The sequence below is a fragment of the Ochotona princeps genome, chromosome 17 (assembly GCF_030435755.1).
Source record: "Ochotona princeps isolate mOchPri1 chromosome 17, mOchPri1.hap1, whole genome shotgun sequence".
NCBI lineage: Eukaryota > Metazoa > Chordata > Mammalia > Lagomorpha > Ochotonidae > Ochotona > Ochotona princeps.
The window spans coordinates 50,510,619-50,533,086 of NC_080848.1; the positions used below are offsets into that span (position 1 = coordinate 50,510,619).

The 22,468-nt window shown below is 44.5% G+C and overlaps 1 protein-coding gene across 1 annotated transcript in view; it reads right to left on the minus strand.

Moving 5' to 3' along the window:
* The window catches only part of DNAH9 (dynein axonemal heavy chain 9), a 305,997-nt gene that overhangs the window by 140,534 nt on the left and 142,995 nt on the right, over positions 1-22,468 (minus strand). Inside the window, exons 32-38 of the mRNA XM_058676055.1 lie at positions 20,707-20,917; positions 16,383-16,510; positions 15,110-15,218; positions 14,122-14,269; positions 9,531-9,705; positions 1,737-1,910; positions 1,074-1,281 (exon numbers count right to left, since the gene is read on the minus strand). Coding sequence (XP_058532038.1) covers positions 1,074-1,281; positions 1,737-1,910; positions 9,531-9,705; positions 14,122-14,269; positions 15,110-15,218; positions 16,383-16,510; positions 20,707-20,917 — 1,153 coding nt within the window. The remainder of the gene's footprint in view (positions 1-1,073; positions 1,282-1,736; positions 1,911-9,530; positions 9,706-14,121; positions 14,270-15,109; positions 15,219-16,382; positions 16,511-20,706; positions 20,918-22,468) is intronic.

Sequence of the window (22,468 nt, forward strand, 5' to 3'; positions counted from 1 at the left end):
ACATCATCTATATACCTATTCATCCAGCATCTATCTATTGTCTATCCATCTATCATCTCTGTGTGTATTATATGTATATATGTACGTTTGTAAGTACAAATAAACTTCTTCTGAATCTCCTAAGGGGGTGTATTCGCATTTACTTCTTTTTAGACAGGACACAGTTTGGAATGGCTCTGGTTTTGGCTACAGTTTTGGTATCCCTCAAGGGTTCCTATGCTGAAACTTACAAGGTCTTTGAAGGTGGAAACTTAACTATGCTGTCAAGAAGTGGTAGGTGATGGGGATTCAGGTCCTCGAAGTGGTGCCCTGGGATCTGATGTTGGTAGCTGCAGAAGGAGGAGAGACACCAGAACACAGGTACATGTCCTCGCTGTGTCCTGCTGTGTGATGCCCTTGTCTGCCCGAGAAGAAGGCTGCTGTCAGGTGTGATCCCTTGAACCTCCAGATCTGTGAGCTAAGCAGGGCTCTTTACAGAGTTACCCATCCTCAGCAACTTCATCCTAGTGATGACAAATAGACCCATACAGGAGTACACCACAGGCGCTGCTGTATATTTTGCTTTTCTCACTCAACAAATCTTTGGCAGTAGTTCCAAATCAGTGCATGCATAATTTCCTTGTCCTTTGCAATGCTGTTTAGCATGCTCTCCTGTGAATAATTAGGCTCTTTCCCATCTTTTGCCAAGTTTTTGCACATCTGTCTGGATGTGCTACTTGTCCTTCGAGCAGACTACGCCACATCACATTCAATCTTTTCTTACACACACGGAGTCTCACGTACAAACAGGAGTTTGGGTAGTGAACCAGGGGATGAGTTCTCCCCATCTGTCTCATTGCTGAGCCACACACCTACCCCTGTACATTTCAAAAGAGCAGAAAGCAGCTCTAAGGGTGCTGGAGGTGTGCACAAAGGTGTGAGGCAGAAGAAGGAGGGGAAGGGGTGGAAAGGAGCTTGACAGAGAAAGTGCATTCTGGGACACAAGGGAAGCAAGGTGGAGCATTTACCTGAGTACTCAGCTCTGGTCCTGCCAGGGCACACCTCCCACCCCCAGGGTACCCAGGGTGCCTTACCCTGCAGCATCGCTGATGTTGTATAGTAGTTGAACGGGACATTTTTCACCAGGTAGTGCTCGGGATCAAGGCCGGCTAGCTTGGCTCCCACCAGCACCGACTTGCCTGTGCCTGCTGTGCCCACCAGCATGACTGGCCGCCGGTGTGCCAAGAGCCGCTCCATGAAGTAGCACACTCGGATGGTCTCATTTGTGTGCACTAAACAGGCCTGGAATGGGACAGGATGAACTGGCTGGGGTGGGCACCAGGGAGAAGCAGGTGTAGCATGTTACATTCTGGCTTTGGAGAATTGCAAAAGTGGAAATCCTGCCCCAGTGGAGCATCCATGGCAGTGCTAGTTAGGGATCTCTTCTCTAGCATCTACCGCAGGGTAGAGACAGCAACATTCCCCTCCTCTCCTGCTCTTGAATAAACTCTTGTGACCTCTCCTAAGTATTTCAGAAGCTCTGGATCTGCCATCCACCCCCAGGATGCTGACTGGAACAAGCTTTAAAGTTTCCTAGCTTTTAGGAGAGGACATAATTCTATGGCACTTCCTATAAAAGGGCATGTAGTTGGAAGACAGTTGGCTCCTGGAACTCTGGTCTTGATGGGAGGCCACCATTAGAACTACCCGGACGTTTGTTGGTGCTTGCCTGTTCCGGGTGCCCCAGCCGTACTCACCTGTAAGGGCATCTCAGGATCAAATTCAACCCGGGGGATGAGCTTGGACCATGGCTCGAATTTCTTGGTCTCTGGGTCTATGTAATAGTCAAAGACAGTGCCCTGGGAAGGAAACTTGACTGTCTTGAACTCCGTCAGCCACCATTTGCTGAACTCCGCCCGGTAGTCCACAAGCTGCAGAAACAAAAGCCCGTCAGAGAGCCAGGACCTTGAGAACTCCAGAGGCTCCAATGGACAGTCTGGAAGGACAGGGTGGGACGACTCAGTGCTCTGGCCTGGATCGGTTCCAACAGGAAGGACACTACTCACCTGAGCATCAGTGCTGATAAAGGCCCCCTTGTGCAGGGGGCTGTACTCAGGCAGTGACAGGTTGTGTGTGCCCCAGAATCCCAGTGTTGGAAACCTGATTTAAAAGTCCTGTGTTGATGGCATTTGGAGGTGGGGATTTGATTAGATCAGATTAGGACATGGTGGGGGAGCCCTAATGCCTCTGTGGCTTTGTAAGAGGAGAAAGAGGGAACCCAACCGGAGAGTGCCTGTCTTGCCATGTGATGCCCTCTGCCATGCTGTGGTGCAGGAGCACAGCCCCGTGGATTCTGGTGCCATGTACTTGGACTTCCCAGACTCCAGAATCATGAGCTACATAAACCTGAGTTCTTTGCCAACAGCCTCGTCTGTGATATCCATGGATAATGGCAGAAAAGCAGACTAAGAAAAGCATTGTGGAGCTCCTCTCAACTTGACCACACAACCAGGTTGCCTTGGTTTTGGTGCATTTGGTAACCATTTGGAGGCTGGGTGGAAGGAGGGTGAAAGGATATTGAAGAAAGTGAAAATACGTGTCACTGGCCAGGACAAGTATGTCCCAGGAGGTCATGAAGCGGTATAGATTAGACCCCATTCTCCTAAATGCCTGACACTCAGAAAAACTTCCAAGATGGCAGTTAGGATGAGTGGATGGAGGGATAGCTGCCAGCACATGGGGCATGGTGTGGCTGGCTGAAAGGAACCTTAGAAGAGGGGTCAGGTAGGTCCCAGGTTCATTTTGTGCCTCAATCTTGTCCATAAAATGGAGCTCCTAGACAAGATGTTTATGATTCCTTCAGAAGCTAAAGTTCGAGAATCTAGGGGCAGCAGAGGAGATCCACTTTTTACAGAGGAATAAGTCAAGGTCCAGACTGTACATATAATTTGTATGCATTTATAGTAGACCAGAAACACCCACCTTACTGTGTTCAAGTCAATATGACACTGAACATGATCACAGTAATTTGCTACAGGCAACCTTCCTGGAGAGCAAACACAACCTCTGAACTCACAGGTATAAGAAAATTGTAAGAAGGGAAGAAGTCCAAGAAGTCCTCAGGGAGAGTGGGACAAAGGTGGACTTCAGAGGTTAGACAAACCAGAGAACCAAAGCACCTAGTAGCAAACCTGAACTCAGGTGATGCAGTGCTTCTCATTTTGCAACACTAAGTAAGGAGAGCGGTGTGTGTGTGAGACACTTCCATTCACTCTCACTCTGTAAATACCTGGAAGCTGGGAACTCAGTCTATATTTCCTATGTTGGTAACAAGAACCCAATTACTCGAACCATCACTACTTGTCTGTTCTGGTGATGAGCTAGAGTTAGGAGCCGAGGTCTAACTCTAGTGCAAGATGTGGGTGTCTGAACCACTAGACTGAATGCTTGCTCCTGAGTTGAATTATCTTGCATTAAAGGGAGAATGGAGAGTCTGGATTTTCAAGATGATCAAATAGAGAGGCTTAGCATTCATTTTATTTATTATTTATTTGCTAAAGTAGCAAATAAATAGATATATCTTAAGGCGAATGATGATGGGAGAACCCTGAAATTCAGTAAGCGACCATCTAGGATACAAAGATCAGGAATAGTAATACAGAGAGAGGAACAAAGCCAAGAAGAGATCAAGACCCCCAGCCCAAAGGTTGGAGGACTTCCTTATTGCAACAGCAAGCTTCAGCAGAGCTCACTTATTCAAATGTTTTCACAGACCTAGCTACAATACTAGCTGTAGGAAGAATCCAAGGCACCAGAGACCAGGAGCCTAGTAAGGAGAGCTACCTGGAGATCTCATGATTAGTTGGTTTGAGTTTGAGAAAACACTCATGTTACATCTTCACAATCCCATGGGCACAGACTGCAGCAGAGTAGCAACATTTTGAGAAAAAAGTCACTGTAAGAACATGCATTGCTCTAGTCGATGGAAAGCCCAGCATGCCCTGTCATTCTATCATGTTAATTAACAAGACTATAGGCTCACAAATCCAACCAGATCTAGCGCAGCAATGGTGAACTTTGTACCCCAGTCCTCAAGGAACTCTATACTACAAGAGATGAGTGCAAAACAGCAGTGGGACCTTGACGCTCAGACCCTAGCCTGGGCTGCTCACCACTGCTCAGAACTGTGCAGGCTTTGAGCTTGTGTTCAGAATTGAGAGTGCACTCAGTCTGCTCATAGTGCCAGCGCTAGTTCTATGTCTTGGAACAGTGGTCGAGGATCTGTATGCCTCATCTATCTCAGTGTCAGTTCATACTGTCAATTCAGACCCTTACTAGTAGAGCAACTGAAGATACCTGTGTACCCTTCCCCAGCATGGCAACTTGTCTCCATTATGTGGACTGTGACAGGGGGACTATGTGCCAGGGAACCCATCCAACCTCATTGGGTTCCAAAAGTGTCCTAGACTCCAAGTCAATACCACCATGTACTGCAGTGAAAGAAGGTATAGGGATCCTACAATATGACACAACTTGAACTAAACTCAAATTGACATCTGACAGCATATCTTTGGAAATAAGCCTTAAACCTATGAAAGGCATTCTTTAAAAGTAGTAGGAAGTGAGCCCAGTAGTACATGTGGCTAAACCATCACATGTAACACCTATATTCCTGTATTAGGGTGCGTGGGTCCCTGCTCTGATTCTGACCCAGCCTTCTGCTGGTGAGCACACTGGGAAGCAGCAAATGATGGCTCAGGCAAATGCAACCCTGCCACCCACGTGACATGCCACCCACGTGGCAGATTCAGGTGGTCTGTCTCTTGTTTCTGACCTGATCCAGTTCTAGTTGTTGCAGGAAAGTGAACCAGTGAGGAAAGATCTCTCTCTTTCTTTCTCTCTCTCTCTGTGTAGATGAAAACAAACTTAAAAAAAAAAACCTAGAAAACATCAGGTAAACCTGATCTTCTAGGTATGCAAATATCAATATATGGAACTAGAAGTGTTGAAAAAAACCAAGGTGATATGGCACCCATGAAGCTTACAAAGCAAAGGAAGATCTTTGTCTCTCTCCCTCTTTCTGTAACTCTGCTGTTCAAATAAATAAACACATCTATTAAAAAATGACATTAGAGAATCAATGCATGATATGAACGAGAAATCCAGTAAGGGGAAAGAGACCTTAAAAATAACCAGACAGAAGTCTTAGACAGGAAGCACTCATTGAGTCAATGAAATCAGCTGTCGAAATAAATCCTAAAAAAAATCAATCTACAGCTCTACCTACCATATGATCCAGCTGTCCCACTTCTGGATATGCCTCTGAAGGAAATAAGATCTGCAGGAAATGGAGCCAATGAAAGATACACCTGCATTCCAATGTCCATTGCTTTACTATTTCCAATGGCCTAGATATAGCCAGGGGCTGGCACTGTGGCACTGCAGGGTAAGCCACCAACTGTGTTGCTGGAGTGCTGTGTAGATCTCAGTGCTCTGCTGAGATCTACCCTTCTGATGAGGTACAGCAGATGATGGTCCAAGGGCTTAGGATCCTGCCACCTGTGTGTCTGACCCTCCTGACTCCTGGCTTTGGCACAGGCCACCCCTAGATATGGTAGAATTTCAGGAAATGACCAACCAGGTGTAAGATCTTTCTCTCACTCTTTCCATTTTGCCATTTTACTTTTCAAATAAGTTAAATCTTAAGGAAAAAACTGACCTAGATGTCCACTGATGAATGAATAAAGAAAATGTTTTACTTAAAACATGTGTAAATATGGACACATATACACACTGGAATATTATTCTGCCATAAAAACAAATGAGATTTTGACAATTAAGGCAAAAAGTGTGGAACTGGAACTGGAGGTTACTGTATTGTTAAATAAGACAGATACAAAAAAGAAACACCTGTTATCATATTTGGAAGTTATATATATATGTGTGTGTGTGTATATATATAAATGTGAATATATATGTGTATATATATATATACATATATATAAATGTGAATATAAATCATCATCCTACCCTCCACATACACACACACATATACATACATCTTGTGTTTTGCAGCACAGTGGGTGATTGTGGGTTATGGAAATGTACTCCATTTTATATAAGTAACCGCAACAGAGGAGCTGATGGGAAGATGAGAAGATGGACAGGCTGACCACTTGATAGCACTGCCTTACAATGTGTATGCATGCGGAAATATAACACTGTACTTAAAAATTCACAAGCATTACATGTTAGTATAAAATTTAAAAGACAACCACCAAGAGAATGGAAATAGGCCCTAAAATAAGGACAGGTTGTTTTGCTACTCCGATTTGAATTCAGATTAAGGGGACACTGGTTTTGCCCTACCCTGGATACATAGGTATCGGTTTCCCGCTTATTTCTATAACTGATACTGTAAAGACAAGAAGCCCTCTACTAGCTAACACTAAGGCCCTGCCATGATTCAGCAGTACCAGAGATCTCTGCAGACACAGGCCTTAGGGGACAGACTCCTCTAACCTCCATCTCCTCCCATTCTGACATGCTCCATCCCTGGCCACACCGAGACTTTCCTGGCCGACTGTAGTAGATTATGGAACCCGACTCAGCCTCATTGGATCGTCACAATGCTGCAAATTAGAATGGCTAGTTAAAAATCATCTCCATTTTTTTTTTCTTAAGATGAAAAGACAGAATTGGGTGTTGAACCCAGGTCTTCAGTTCCCCCTTCTGGAGTTCTCTCTACCAAACACTCCTCTGTCTGATCGTTGCAGAGTATTCAGCTGGGAACATTTCTTTTTTTTTTTTTAAAGAGGATCTTTCACTCAGGTTCAGATGCTGTTTCGCATTTCTGCTTTGCTTTAATCACAGCTTTTTGAATGCAGGCACCAGCGGTTTCATTTCTGTCATCTGATACACAGTACTGTTTGTGTGTGTGTGTGTGTGTGTACGCGCATGTGTGTGTTTAACTTTAATGAAAGTTTTGCAGGAGTCTCGGGCCTCCCCCAGGGCTAAAAGCCTCCTCACTCATTTTCACCCTGTGCGCCAGTGTAGCTGCTCACAGCTCCGAGGACTCTGAAAGCCTCGGACACCTGAAGGGATGTTTTCTCATGGGCTTTTAAAACTGGTTGAATGGCTTTAAATTTTCCTATACAGATACAGGAAAGTTGACTAAGTTTCTTCTTCTTGATATCCGCACTGCCTGCTTGGCACCAGAGTGGGAGAGACGCCCCGTGGCGGCTGTCTGACATTTCATTAGCGGAAAGGTCAGAGCCTGCATTTCCATCAGGAAAGCGGTATTCCCACTCACTTGGGGACCTCTCTCTTTCTGCTGGCTCTCTCCTGTTGGGTCCTTGGCCTGGCTGTCTCCAAGGGAATGTGAAGTTGTCAAAGAAATCAGAGCATGGAGAAGTGCCAAGGGTTGCAGGGCAGACGCCACAAGACCCTCAGAGGTCAGCCTCAAGGTCCACGCATCCTCCTGCCTTTGGGGAGTTCGCGCATGCTCCCAGGGCTTCTAGCTCTGGGAAGGGAGAGGGAAACGGCCAAAGTTCCTGCGAGCCAGTGAGGACTGCTTCCAGAATTCTAAACACTTGGCACATCGCGGGGGAGGTAGGGTGGGTGCTATAGGCGGGTCCTGAAACTGCAAAAGATGCTGATTCTTTTTGCTCCATCTCATGTCTATTTTGGAGTTTTAGAAAATGGCTTTGCCTTGTGGGAGCAGGGGCAAGGGAAGAGGCTGAATTCTTGTCTTTTCCTCTGAAAGTATCTCAAGACCTATCCAGGCCAGAAAGGGTAAGTTATGTCTTAACAAGTGCACATGGGTCTGCTCCACTGTTGGGAGGGAGGCTCCAGATGTTTGCCGTACAACCGGAGATTCATGTGAGCAGAATATTAACACTCAGCACAGAGGGGTGCTGGTGCTATTCCAAGTGCTTTGTGTGCATTTCTGTAGGGTGATTAGAGCAGCATGGGTCTGCTTTCACCTCACCGCCATCCCACGAACTGGGCACCAATAATATCATCAACCTTCGGACACACAGGGAGAGGAAGATAGAGAGAGGTTATTTTCTGATGTCCTGGATAATCACAGTTCACATCCTGAGTCTTTTTTATTATCATTATTTTTATTTTTCTCAGTTTCTTTTTCTTTTTTTGATTAAAAGCCTGCTGATTGACATATGAAAAGCTACACATATTTTATGTATATGGCTTGATAAGTTGGGAGATAGTTTTACACTCATAAAACCATCAATCCAATCCATCTCATAAATAGATCATTCTCATCCTTAAAGTTTCTCCTTGCTCATTCATGTCATCATTATATTTCAGGAGGGTTAGGGGGAGGTAATAAAGACACTTAAGATACAATATGCCCTATTGGAACATATTTTTAGAAAAGAAGAAAACCTTGCCACTTGTGACAACTTGAATATATAAGGAGGACATAGAAGGCTGAATGTCACGAGATGCCACTAAAATATTCAAGTTTGCTGAATCAGAGAGTAGAATGATGGCCAGTCACCAAGGGCTGGGGAAAGTGCAGAGGTTTTAGTTTGGACACCAAGTCTGGTTGTACAAAACAGATTAGTTCTCTACAATTGTCTCTACCGAACAATACTGTACTGTGCACTTTAAAATTTACTGACAGTATCTATGCTCTTAAATGCTGCATCATATTTCCTGATAGCTAGTCAGCAGTAAGACATTGATTTGCATAGTATTTAATAGGTTGTTTTTAGATAAAATATCTTCTTGGAAGGAAAATAAGAAAATGGATGGGAATGCAGGAGGGGTAGAGGAGAGGATGACAAAATACCCCATGCCCACATACAGCAGCCAACACCATGAGATGAATATTATGTTTCTTTTCTACTCCTAGATCTGATGAACCCTTGGTCTAATCTTCCATGAACAGCCTGGTGTTTCAGGAGAATAAAGCCAGGATGACTCGTAAAGATGATCTGGAATGAAGTCCTTGTTTCGGGAGGTTTTTTTTTTTTTTAAGATTTATTTATTTTCATTGGAAAGGCAGATATACAGAGAGGAAGAGAGACATAGAGGAAGATCTTTCATCCATTGGTTCACTCCCCAAGAGGCTGCAACGGCCGGAGCTGAGCCAATCTGAATCCGGATTTTTAGAAGGTTGCAAGGATGTCTTGCGCTCAAGTTTCTATATACTAAGTACATTCTTCCAGCTCCCCATCTATAAAATAACACATCACCAGACAAAGTAGTGTACACACACCAGCAGGTGCTGCAACACAAACGTTGCATAACTCCTCAAGAAGCAGAGACATGCTCACTTACTCAAAAGGCAACAGCCTTGAAACACTCAACCTCATCTGTCTTACCCCATGAGTGTATCCTACCACAGTGGATACATTTAGTAGAACTGTAAGTAGCTAACTGAATGACAGGATGTTTTCAAGTTAATCCCAACACTTAGATGCCTTGTTTTCTACACATTGGTAGAAAGATCAGTTCGCCCTCCCCCTACTCCCTCAGTTGCAAGTTTCAATGTATATGTTGTCATCAGCACATCCTCTTACCTGATCTTGGACCATTGCTCCACCAAAAGCCCAGATGGCAGCAAAAACAAAATAAAGCTCGTAGATGTCCTTGGGGCAGTCCACAGGAATGTCCTCCTTGGTTAGGAGACATTCAAGCAGGTAGCACACCATCTGAACCATGCTGTGCTCCGGGATTGGAATGATTCTCTTAAACCTGCAAGAAGAGGTCCAAACATGCTCTAAGAACCTCGCTACCATATTCTGGAGGCACCAGGGACTGCTATGGAATTTGCTGTGACTGTGGACTCAGTTATGTGTCAAGTTCCTTGGATTACAGAGAACCACGCTGCTATGTAAGTCTTTGCTCCCTCAGCTGTTTCGGTTCAACCTCCTTTGCAAAGGAGTCAGAACCTCGATCTCCCATTTTCCAGCTGCCCTCCCCCCTCTCGCGTTCCTGTTACACTGACTGTCCTCTTCAATCTTTGGAAAATGCAGGTGGTTGCAAGAAAACAAGCCAGTACATCACTCCCCCCCCCAACAATTTATTCAGTTGTCAAAAAGCACCTGGGAAGGCGATCTGGATACAATTCTGAGGTGTCTATCCCCAGACACTTATTTCACAATTCATGGCTTCACTGAATGGAACTGCTCATCTGAACAGAGATCCCTGTTTGACTCAGTCCTGGCTTGGACTCTATTTCAGTCTTGGCTTTAGAGATCTTTACTGAGAGGCAGAGCTCAAGAGATGCACAAAGGACAGCCTTAGCCCAAGGAACATGCACACACACACACACATTTTCTTTTTTTTCTTGGGTACTCCCATTACATCATATGTATGTACCAAGTAGCCACACTGTCACTGCCCAAGGGTTGAAGTGCTGATGGGGCTGTGGGGAGGTAGAATGCCCTGTGGGAAGATGTGCATCAGCACCAACTTAACACTCTCCAAGTCACTCATGTAGCATTGGGTTGTGGAGTTTTTCACAAGGCACCGCTTTTCTGCTGTTGGTACAGTTTGTACTTTTTTTGAAATTAGCAAGTCTTGCATCACTGCTGTGATGGGCTGCAATAGTCTAGGTATTGCTTCCATTTCTCAGGGTAAGACTGATGCTTTAATAAGTCTTTTTTTTAAATCTAATTGCACATTTGAAAGGCAAACGTGGGGGTGGGGAGAGAGAGAGAGAGAGAGAGAGAGCGAGCAAGCGAGAGCTTTTGCTTGTTGGTTCATTCCCCAAATTTTCACAATAGGTGGGCCCAGCCGAAGCCAGGAACCTGGAATTCCATCCACGTATTCCAGGTGAATGCCAGGGCCCAACACGTAGATCATCTTCCATTGCCTTCCTAGCCAGATTAGGAGGGAGCTGAATCCGAAGCCGAGCAATAGGGACTTAAACTGACCCTCACACGGGGTGCTGGTGTCGTAGGCAGTAGCTTAAACCCACTGCACCTCAACATCGGTTCCGGCTTTCCTTCTTTCACTCAATGCATCTGTGTAACAGAATGATTAAATGGGATGCTCTTGGGTTCAGTTTGGATGAGGTAGCAAAACAATGGGGGCCAAGAGCTGTTCTGTTCCCAAATGAAATTACAAGCGAAGCTAAGACTTGCACAGGCGCTTGCAACCCTGGCTGGTCTCACTGTCTTAAGGGTCTAACAAAGAGGGAGCAGCTTGAGATGAGCAGGAAGGGGTTTGGAAGGAGCCTTGGTGGACAATGAGTGCCCATACCTGCAGGGAAGGCAGCTGTTCGCCTAGGGAGCCAAGGAAAGGGGCCGCATCGGCATGCTCTGAGACAGTGAAGGACCTGTACCTGAAAAGCCCAAGGAGCAGCCTCTATTCCTGTTTGTCAGAGCCAAGGAGGAGCTGGATCCAGGTATGTATGGGCTGTGTGCCCATGGGGTTGAAATGCTAAGAGCACCACCTGGAGGGATGGGGTATAAGGGCACCTGCTGAAGTGGTACATATGATCAGCTGAAGGAAACACATTTTTTTTTTTCCCAAGAACAGTGGTTGGCAGTGAGGCATTCAGGGAGCTCCCAACATCTTTCAAAGAGAAGCAGTCAGGTTTTTTAAGATCTGTCACTGACATATATCTAGCCAGATGAGACCTCTCCCACCCTTTTCCCTCTTTTCTCTGTCATCACTCAACCTTAAAGGACCAAAAACTACAATTGGTAGAGGAAGAAGAGAAGAAGTCAACAACATACCCCTTTCCCTGCAGATTTTAGTTCCCGGATAGGTGCAAAAACTGGAGTTTGCTTCAAATGTTCAATGGTGTGACAGTGTGTGTGTGTGTGTGTGTGTGTGTGTGTGTGTGTGTGTGTGTATGTGTGTGTCTGTGTGAATAAGCAATCAGATGCCTTTTTTATTACACAAGAGTGACCAGAAAAATTACACTTGGTGACTTGGATCTCATACAGGGGAAAAAAGCCAACCAAATGAAAATGATTTGAAGAAACCATAAGAAATGGAATAGGGTTGTTTGATAATCTTTACTTGTTATTCAATTAAAAACATTAATGTGAGGGGGACGACATTGTGGCACAGCAGGTAAAGCTGCCTCCTGCAATGCCTATATCCCATACGGATATCATCTTATACTCCAGCTGCTCCCTTCACTATACATCTCCCTGTTAATCGACTGGGAAAAGCAGCAGAAGATAGTCCAAGTGTCTAGGCCCCTGCCACCCATATGGGAAACCTGGATGAAGCTCCTGGCTCCTGGCTTTGCCTGGCCCAATGTCAACCATTGCAGAAAATGAAACAGCCGATGGAAATTCTTTCTCTGTATCTGTCTCTCAATCCTTCTCTGTAACTCAGACTTTCAGAATAAATACATAAATATCTCAAAAATTAATATATGTAGAATGGGTCTGCATAAAATGGAAGCAAGGCCTTGAAGTAAATGCCCCCTGTCTTACTCGTTGTACCTCCATGGGGGCATTTGGATCCTTGGCTCCCTCACACTGCAGGGCAATACATCCCTTTACAGAGCTGTGAGAATGAAATGAAATACCTGGAGTGGCCACCTCTACCTGATAGATCTTAACGTGATTTTTCCTTGACATTATTAGGATCCCAAGCCTGGGTAGGGGGTGGAGAGCTGTGCTTGGATAGGCTTCAAAGCTGTCTAAATGGCTCACACATGGTCAGGGCTACCGTTGCTGTACTCCTTTATCCTCCCTCCCTGACAAATGCACAAGTTTGGCGTCTCTGTTTCCAAACGCTTTGAGTGGGAAATTGCCTGACTTTTGGTCAAAGGATCTATCAGCTAAGCATTCCAGGCAAAGCCAAAGAGCAAGCATAGATTATCTTCCTGCATTCACACCCTCGCCTGGAAGGTTAGCTCACTGCTACTACCCTTGCCCATTTGAGGCACTAACCATATCGCCCATTCCCAGATTCTGCGGGCCATCAGGGCTTCTCAGTTCTATTAGCCCCCAAGGCCATAAAGCCATGGTCCAACAAAGACTAAAAGCTTTTCAATGACTTCTGAAAATGCAGACACACAGAAAAACACCTATTGACCCTGAAATATAAAACCTACAAAAATTACAACAAATGCTTCATTAGAAGTCGAAGATATACTACTGCGACTACTACTCACCCACAGTTCAATTATTAGTTATCCGAAACTCAGTTTTTAAGGTGGGAGTGTGTTTCCAGATCAAGGGGCAGGCAAATGGAGCAAGAGGGCCTGCGGCGCCTTGGGACTTTGCCCCACCCAGTCTAAAGTTCTCTCTGCTTTTCTGTACTCTAACTTGTGAGCCATTTGCAGGCACAGCCCTGTTCCCACGCTTGACAGGAAGCAATTTAAGTGATAGACTTTAATTCCTGGAAACAATCCTGAGGTGAACTTGTGGAACCTTCAGGAACTATTGATCTCTGAGTCATGGCATGCGTACAGCATCAGCCTCTAGTGCCCATTCTCGCCTGAACAACGGTATTAGGTACCAGGTTCACAGGACAGTGTACAAATGGTAAAAAGAAAAAAAAAAGGCATGCAAAATCACAACAGATTCTAAGCCTGAGGACCTCTCTTGCTGTAATAAATATTCTGTTGGTTAAAAAGAACAAACCTCTCTTGTTTATGGGACGAGTGTCCTCAGGGCTTATTGCTTTTACTTTCACAAGCCTGTAGGAGGGAAAGTGAACTCACAATGTTGAGTAGGGCAGAACTGGCTAAATGATGCGTTCTACCCAATTCCTCCTGACTCGGGCCATCCCAGAAATAGAAATAGGAAGTGGACCCCAGACATCCCTGAAAAATGTCACCTTTGGAACATTTGTCCCTGACGAATGTTACCTGCTGATCTGACCTTTGCAAGGCAGCAGCTGGCTTTTCGGTCAGATGGATCCGAGGCTCAGGATTGCTGCCTGATATTACAGCTGCTAGCCCTCTTCAGATACACCCATGTATCTGAAGGCACTTAAGTCTTCCTTCTCTTTGCTTGTCTCTTCCTGCCTGAACTGCCAATAAGCATCCCATGGCCATCCTGATGTGTGTCCCCCTCTGCCGTCTGTTGTACCTGGAGAGTTCTGACTTCGGGGACAAGACAGGATATCAGGAGTGAGCCAACAAGCTCTCTATGGCTGCTTTGACTTGTTACTTTTTAAATTTCTTGGCTTTACCTGGTTCTGAGTGTGTCTAAGCAGGTGGGAAGATATTTGTCAAACAGGATGGTCAGGTTGGCTCTCTCTGTCTGGAGCTCCCTCTGGTCGATCCAGCTGCTCACTGGAGCATTCCATCCCAGGTCCGCTGGGTTGATGTATAGGATCCCTGGGGACACAGAAAGCATAGCTCAGTGAGTAGTCCACATGTGTCCCTGTATTTTTCACCATAGACCGTGATGTTCTGTGTTCAGAAAATGTATAGGAGTTTTGCCTCGGCTGGAGAGGACTACTGTGTTAGCTGGCAAAGACCAACTCTTATGGCCCAGTAACAGCTGAGTGGAGAGTTGCCTTGAGAAGTATCCCAAGGACAAGCTGAAGCTCAGGAAAAAAGAAAGCATTGATGGTTAACACTTGTCAGTGTGGGAGTGTGCTGTGGGTTGACTGGTGACCTCCTAAAAGGTCCAGTCCATGTTCTCATCTGGGACCTATCAATGTGATCTTGTTTGGAAAAAGTATCCTTGTAGATATATAGATCTTGAAATGGGACTCATCTGGATTATCTGAGTAGTACATTTACAAGTGTTCTTATAGGAGCTAGAAGGGGAGAGACAAGGTTACGGAGCCACAAGCCCTGGGATCCTAAGCTAGAAGCTGCAAGGAAGCCTTCTCCCCTAGAACCTACAAGGTGAGTGTGCCCTGTGTGACCTTGATTTTGAACGTCTGACTTCTGCAAGTGTGCCTGAATATGCTTCTGTTGCTTTAAAAGCCATCAAGCTTGTGATCACTGATTGTGTTTCTTACAGTAACCCTGGGGAAGTTATGAAGAGTGAGAGAAATGATTCCCTCAGCCTGTGTTCAGCCACTTTAGTATAATGTGTTTCAAGTGAACCTGCAAGATCAAAGACATTCTCTGATTGTTTTGTCGCCCTTGTCTATATTCCTGTTGAACCAAAGTGAAGCTGGAGGCACTTGTGTCAGCGGAACTCTGTGACCTAAAGGGCCATACCTGCTCTGGAGACAGTTGCTGGGGTGGCCGTGCGCAGGTGGCTGATCTCAAAAAGGAGTTTCATTGTGGGGTTAAGGGGAATCCTCTCATTGCTCGCCAGAGTCAGCACCTGGAGACGACAGGAAGCACACGGCAGGTGGGAAGTAGTTCGGATGTGTTGACAGCTGCCGGGGATTTGGGTAATTACTGTCAATTGGGATTATGGATGTGCTATGGCTTGTATGTATCTCCCCAAAAGTATGTGTTGGAAGTTTAATCCCCCATGCAACAAGGTAGAGGGGGATGGAGCTTGAGGTGACGAGGCCACGAGTGCTTCACCCTCATGAATTCTGGGTGCTGGATGCCTTGCTCTTTCTTGCCCGCTCTCTGGCCCTTCTCATCTCTGCTATGGGCTGATGCAGCACGAAGGAAGGTGCTGTCTGAAAGTGGCCCCTTCACCCCTGACCCTCCATCCTTCAGATTTTGAAATTGTATGGATTACCAAGTATTTCCATTATAGAAGCACAACATGAAGCAAGTCAGGATGGTTGTTTCCTTCTTTATTGTATTTTCTACAATAACCTCCTGTCTCATCCTCCTTTCATACCATCTTTGTATGTGTTGAATCAAGCAAAAATATGATCGAAACAGAATCGATGTCGAAGATGTAAATGAAATAGACCATAATGGGAAGAGTAAAACACGATCTGAAGTAAAGGGCACAGGTTTCATGATACAACTCTTCCTTTCAAAGTCATCCTTCTGGGAAAGCATACTTTTATTCTAATGGTTCTGGGAACTTTGAGACTACTTGAAAACTTGCAATTTGGATATGGCCTCCGAACAAGTAGAACAGCAGTTGCCAGCTAAATGACCAATTTATTGGCATCCAGTTGGTTTTTATCTAAAGCATGCTTCCATGTGTAAATGTTTGCTACCATGGAAGATATATGACAGACAAGGAGTGTTTCTGGGAAAAGAAAAAAAAAAGGAAAATTTAAAACACTTGAATAATTAATTCAAGATTCCTTTCCACTCCAAATAGTAAATGAATCCACCTACAGGAGCTTCTGGGGGAAATTACTACAGAGCAGAGAGCAACAGCAATAAGTCAAAATTGCTCAGGAAATACGTCTGTTCTGGATGTCACCAGTCCTAGCTCCTTCCTCTGGACTGAACATTGTGTGCCATCTGGATTTCTTCATGTGTGTGCAACCCTGGTGGGTGGGGGAAACTGCCTCCTAGACAGACAGTAGGCGGTGCAGGTCTCCCATCCTCCCTCAGCCTTTGGTACCTTGTTGTCATCCATGACCGTATTTAGAGACTCAATCCACATTGGGTCTATGTCACCATCCAGTACAATCCACTTGGGTCCCTCGTGGGTGAGGTTGGCAAGCTCCCGCATGATGGATGAGAACAGTCCTGAAAGGAAACGCCTGGAACTTATTTTCCACTTCACCATGAGTTCTCTCTCTAACCCCAGCTCTTCTCCACTGGCTACTCAGAAGGGGACATAAAACAAAAGGCAGATTGGATGTGGCTTTGGATCTTGTTCTTTCTAAATCTTGACAGTGCCCAGAGTGTATTTCCCCTGTGCTTCAACACAGCCTTGTGTAACGCCAAGGAGAACAACCACAACACCAGAGAGCACAGCCTTTCAAGTTGCAGGAGACGTGGTGAAATGTTTAAGCAGGTGGCTGTGTGACATGATGGAGTTATAATCAATTTTCTTAGCTAAAGATTTTGTAATTGCAGCCCTGGTAAGGCTTGCCAAACACAGACTCCATGTGATTCTAATTGTCTTTACATGGAATTTATATATTTACTTGCGCAGAATTGCTTTTCATGATATGAAATTTACTCAGACAATAGTATTGTATGATGTTTTTTAACTTATTCAAATACTGCTTTACATCAGTAATAGAACGTTGCAGCTTTTAAAATATGTCTGTTTGGCTAAATGCATTCCCAAATATTCAGTTATTATTATAAATAGGATTTTCTCCCACATTTCCATTTCAGCTGACTATTGCTAGTATAGAGAAAAGCTATTCAGTTCTGTGAATCTGCTTGATAATTTTCATATTAGAACTAGCGATTCTTTCAGTAACGTCGTGCAGGTATTGTAGGTATGAAGTTGCATAATCAGAAAAACAATAATTTTTCCTCCTATCTTCCAACTGATATAATGTATTCCATTTTCTTGTCCTACTGCATTTTCTGGAACTCCACTCAAAAAACTGAATAATTATGATAATAGACCTCTCTGACTTATCCTTGATTTTAGCGGAAATAACTTTAGTGCATGAGGGTACTTCAAAAAGTTTGTGGAAAAGTGGAATTTTAAAAGGTTATTTGGGTGCAAAAATAAATTCATGCATTGTTTTCTTTTCAAAATACACCTTTTCTGGGCCTGACATGCTAGACTGGTGGCTCAAGGCCTTGCCTTGCTTGCGCCAGGTTCCCATATGGGCACCGGTTCATATCCCGGCTGCTCCATTTCCTGTTCAACTCCTTGCTTGTTGTCTGGGAAAGCAGTAGGGGATGACCCAAAGCCTTGGGACCCCACACAAGCATGGAAGACCTGGAGAAACCTCCTGGCTCCTGGCTTTGGATTGACTCAGCTCCAGTTGTTGCAGCTGCTTGGGGAGTGAATCAGCAGTAGAAAATCTTTCCCTCTGTCTCTCCTCCTCTCTGTATATCTGATTTCAGATAAAAATAAAAGAAATCATCAAAATACACATTTTCTGCAAACCATGTGAAGTAGTTTTATGTAATTATTCAAAATAATTTCATTTTCATTTTAGCATTAGGCACAGAGTACTTATATTTCAGGTTGCTATTTTACTTGGGATTTTCTGTTTGAAATGATTTGATTTTTAGGTATCCATTGATTAATGATTTTTGTAAATATCTTCAAACAACAACTGACCTATCTTTACCTTGCTGGAATAGAATCTAGTTGGTTAATGTGTACTGTTCGTGGAGGTATTGTTGGATTCTGTCTACTGACACTAGGGCTTTTTTGTGTCTACAATAAGTGAAATTGGATTGTCATTCTCTGTTCTGTGTAAAAGTTGATATCGAGGGCCCAGCGCAGTAGCCTAGTGGCTAAGGTCCTCACCTTGCATGCGCCAGGATCCCATATGGGCACAGGTTCTAATCCTGGTGGCCTCGCTTTTCACCCAGCTCCCTGCATGTGGCCTGGGAAAGCAGTGGAGCCTTGGGAACCTGCACCTGTGTGGGAGACCCAGAAGAGGTTTCGAGCTCCTGGTTTTGGATTGGCTCAGCTCTGGCCACTGTAGCTGTTTGGGAAGTGAATCAACAGACTAAAGATCTTCCTCTCTGTCTCTGCTTCTCTCTGTATATCTGACTTTGCATTCAAAATAAATCTTTTAAAAAGTTGATATCAAGATTATTCTGGTTACATAATATGACTTTTGAGTTCTTGTTTTTTCTGAGTTTGAAATTACTCATTTTTTCTTCTGCTATCTTTAAATTTTCTTTTTCATTAACTCAAGCTTTCTACTTCCTGTTGATATCGCTATTGAGCTAATTTTTAATTTTGTTAGGAGCCATGTATTTTTTCTACTTTTTAAAACATTTTGTCACCTAATTAAATATTTCCTTTTCTTTTAATTGTTTAGGTAGGTATTATTACAGCTACTTTCTGCTTCCTACTGAAATACATAAATACATATATATATATATTAAAGCTTTATTTTTATTGCAAAGTCAGATATACAGAGAGGAGAAGAGACAGAAAGGAAATGCTATATTAAAACAATCTTTTATATTTGTATTTTCTCAAGTCCTAAATCCCATTTACCTGGAAGTTTTCTTGTGTGAATACAGTTTTATGATGACTACATCTTTTCTCCTCCCATCCCCCAAATTTGATGTATATACTTAATAAAATTCTGAATATAACTTCAATGGAATTTAAAAGTTTGAATTGTGTTATTGAGCTTATATTCAATATGGAAGAAGTACCTGAGATAAATCAAGGAAACCATAAGTGGCTATTGAGGTGGGACTTAGCTCAACCGATATTGAAATATACAATGATGACAGAATTAGAAATACAATGATGTTAGTATTGCCTTAGAAAAGTAGGTGAGTGGAACAAAACAGAAGCCCAAAGCAAGTGTCAATACAAGAAATACAGATGTTAATGAATGACAAACTATTATTTAAGTCGGAATTTTAGTGAGGGGCACCTATTCATTCATTCTGAAAAGTTGGCTTACATAACCAATGGTGCAGGCACAGTCAGTTATTCATCTGGAAGGAATTAAGGTTGATTGCCTAGCCTATCTCTTACTAATCCTCCAAATAAATTTCAGGTGGATAAAATCTACTACTGTAATTAGAATCTGTATTGACCAAATTCATGGTGGAATCTTGGTATCTGAAAGAGCTACAAAGTGAATAGGAATCCTAGCTGCCAAGAAGATGAGACAGACCCTTGATAAAAATGTACGTGCAGAAATATTTTGATCTGGAAAAAATAATAGATGAGGAAAAACATTAGCAAGGAATATAGCCAACCATATTTCTTAGAAATTCATAGACAGTGAACTCATACAGGGTAATGAGAAATACTGAAGGGAAATTAAAAAAAAAATCACAAAATAGTCAATTGTTACTAGCAATCAGAAGTAAAAAGATGCTAGATCTCACCAATAGTGTTACAAAAATCAGAGCTGCTGCTTGTCCGTGCCCTTTGATCTGGGCTCCTGACGGATGCTCCCAGTCTAGAGGGTTGCAGAGCATTGGACTGGTGTGACCAATCACACATCCAGATGTTAAGAGGGCGGGAGGTCTCCTCCTCCTTGCAGAAGCCATGGAAACAATGGCCCTATCAGTTCCTGGGGAGTTCTCTCTTTCAGAGTCAGGCAACCCTTTCCAATGCCTTTCTGGAATACTTAGTTCTTTCATGGTGAGGCTGAGCTCAGCACTGAATGAACACAGGGTTAGGAGGCAAGATGGCCTGAGGAACTTCCTAGGATGGAGTGGCTCTCTTCAGCATCAGCAGCAGCCTGGCCCAGGCAAGGCATTTTTTTTTTAAAAGATTTTTTTATTTTTATTGGAAAGGCAGATACACAGAGAGCAGGAGAGACAGAGAGGAAGATCTTCCGTCCGATGATTCACTCCCCAAGTGAGTGCAATGGCCAGTGCTGTGCCAATCTGAAGCCAGGAGCCAGGAACTTCTTTCCAGGTCTCCCACATGGGTGCAGGGTCCCAAGGCTTTGGGCCGTCCTCCACTGCTTTCCCAGGCCACAAGCAGGGAGCTGGATGTGAAGTGGAACTGCTGGGATTAGAACCGGCGACCATATGGGATCCCGGCACATTCAAGGCGAGGACCTTAACCAAGCTGCAGCCAAAGTCCCGCCCTGCTTGCCGCTCTTCAGTGGACAGAGCTCTCCAAGGAAGAACATTCTGAAGGCCTGATGTTTCCCTTAAAGTCCCACCTGCTGCCTCCCTCCCTCTAACAGAGCAGGTCAAAGTTCTCTCCTCTGTAGTTCACACCACGACATCCATGCCCACCCCTGTCCCCAGGAACTGTGAAAATGACAGGGACTTTAGCTTAATGGAGGCGGGATTCCCCTTCCTACCATCTTTCCACTCTCGCGTGGCTGGGTTGATGATGCCGAAGAGCTCATCGTTGGTGACCGCTTTGGGGTTGAGGTCCGTCCAGACAGGGCGGCGTCTCATGATCTGATAGGTCTTGTGCAGCGACCTCAGCACTTGAGACTTGCCCGTACCAGCGCCGCCCACCACGAACACAGAGTGACGGACAGCCAGGAGCTCCTCCAGCTGGATCACCTAGGGAATAACCATGAGAGCCAGCCATGGGGATAAACTTGCCATCCACCCCCCACATCCCCACTGCACTCCAGTAGCAGGGCTGCCACCGAAAGGAAGACTTGAAGTTGACAGAGAGGAAGGGTAAGTGCCCCAGGATGGGATAAGGATATGAAATAACATGGGACAAAGCAATTTTGATATTCATTTATTCACTCTTCTAATTATTGGTCACTAACTAAGTGCTGGAGGGTACACCAGGTTAAAGATATCCAGAGGTGGCCTCAGTTTGATGGGGGAAGAAAAAAATCAAGTTGACAGATGAATAAGGTAGGGCAGTAAGAGCCATAATTGTGGTATTTACAAAGAGAGAAGGAAATGCTTGATTTTGTACAGATACAATGGCACCAAGAATGGCTTCTCTGCTGAAGGAACACTTGAATAGAAGCTTCAGGAACGAGTATAAGTTTGCTTCAAAGGTGCACAGGGAAGCTGTTCCAGGCAGGTGTAATAGGGAGAGGATTGTAGGGTACGGCAGAGCCTGATGTGGTTATGGCTGACTAGATGGGTTGGTGAGGCCGAGGCTGAGTGTCACGTCATTCTGAAACTAGTCTCTCTGCAGGCTCATCTTCCCCTACTGTTGTGAGAGCACACAGATCAGAGTGGAATTTGATTATGTCCTTGTCATCACTTTGTCCCTTAAAGCTATTCTCTTTGGCTTACATGGTCCTTGTCCAGCCTGACCCAAACCAGCCTCAGTCTTCCCTCTGATCCTCCAACACACACACACACACACACACCCAACAGCTCATGTCTGGTTTTATGCCTTTGAGCAAACTGTGTCTTCTATTCAGAACCCACCCTCTCTCCTGCCTTTCTGTGGCTAAACCCCATGCCCCCTCCCCATGGAAGCACTGGATCCAAGGTAGAGGTCATGGACCCACGGCCTACATCAAAGCACTGGACAATATTGCAATGGTTGCTTTTCCTGCCCCCTATTCTAATTTCAGCTCCTTGAAGACAGGCAGGGCTCGACTGGTGATCTCTCCCTTTCAGAGTCTAACAGAGAATCTGGCACATACCGAGTGCTGAATAAAGAGGGGTTTAAAATATGATAGACAGTGGAGAAGGTCTTAATAGGACCTTTGAGCTCCTGAATATTATTATAGATCAAGTCTCTTTGTATTGTTCAGTGAGAGATTCTTACCAAAGGAAAGGCAAAACATGCAGCAAAACGTTGTTGCCAGGATAACAGGACCATGGGAAGCATTTCCCACTATACATTTATTTATTCCAGATTATTTTTTACAGGTTTATTGTATTTTTATTGGAAAGTCAGATATACAGAGAGAAGGAGAGACAGGGAGGAAGATCTTTCTTCCGTTGATTCACTCCCCAAGCAGCCGCAACAGCCAGAGCTGAGCCAATCCAAAGCCAGGAGCCAGGATCCTCTTCTGGGTCTCCCACACAGGTGCAGAGTCCCAAGGCTTTGGGCTGTCCTCGACTGCCTTCTCAGGTCACATGGGAAGTGGAGCTGCCAGGATTAGAACCTGTGCCCATACGGGATCCTGG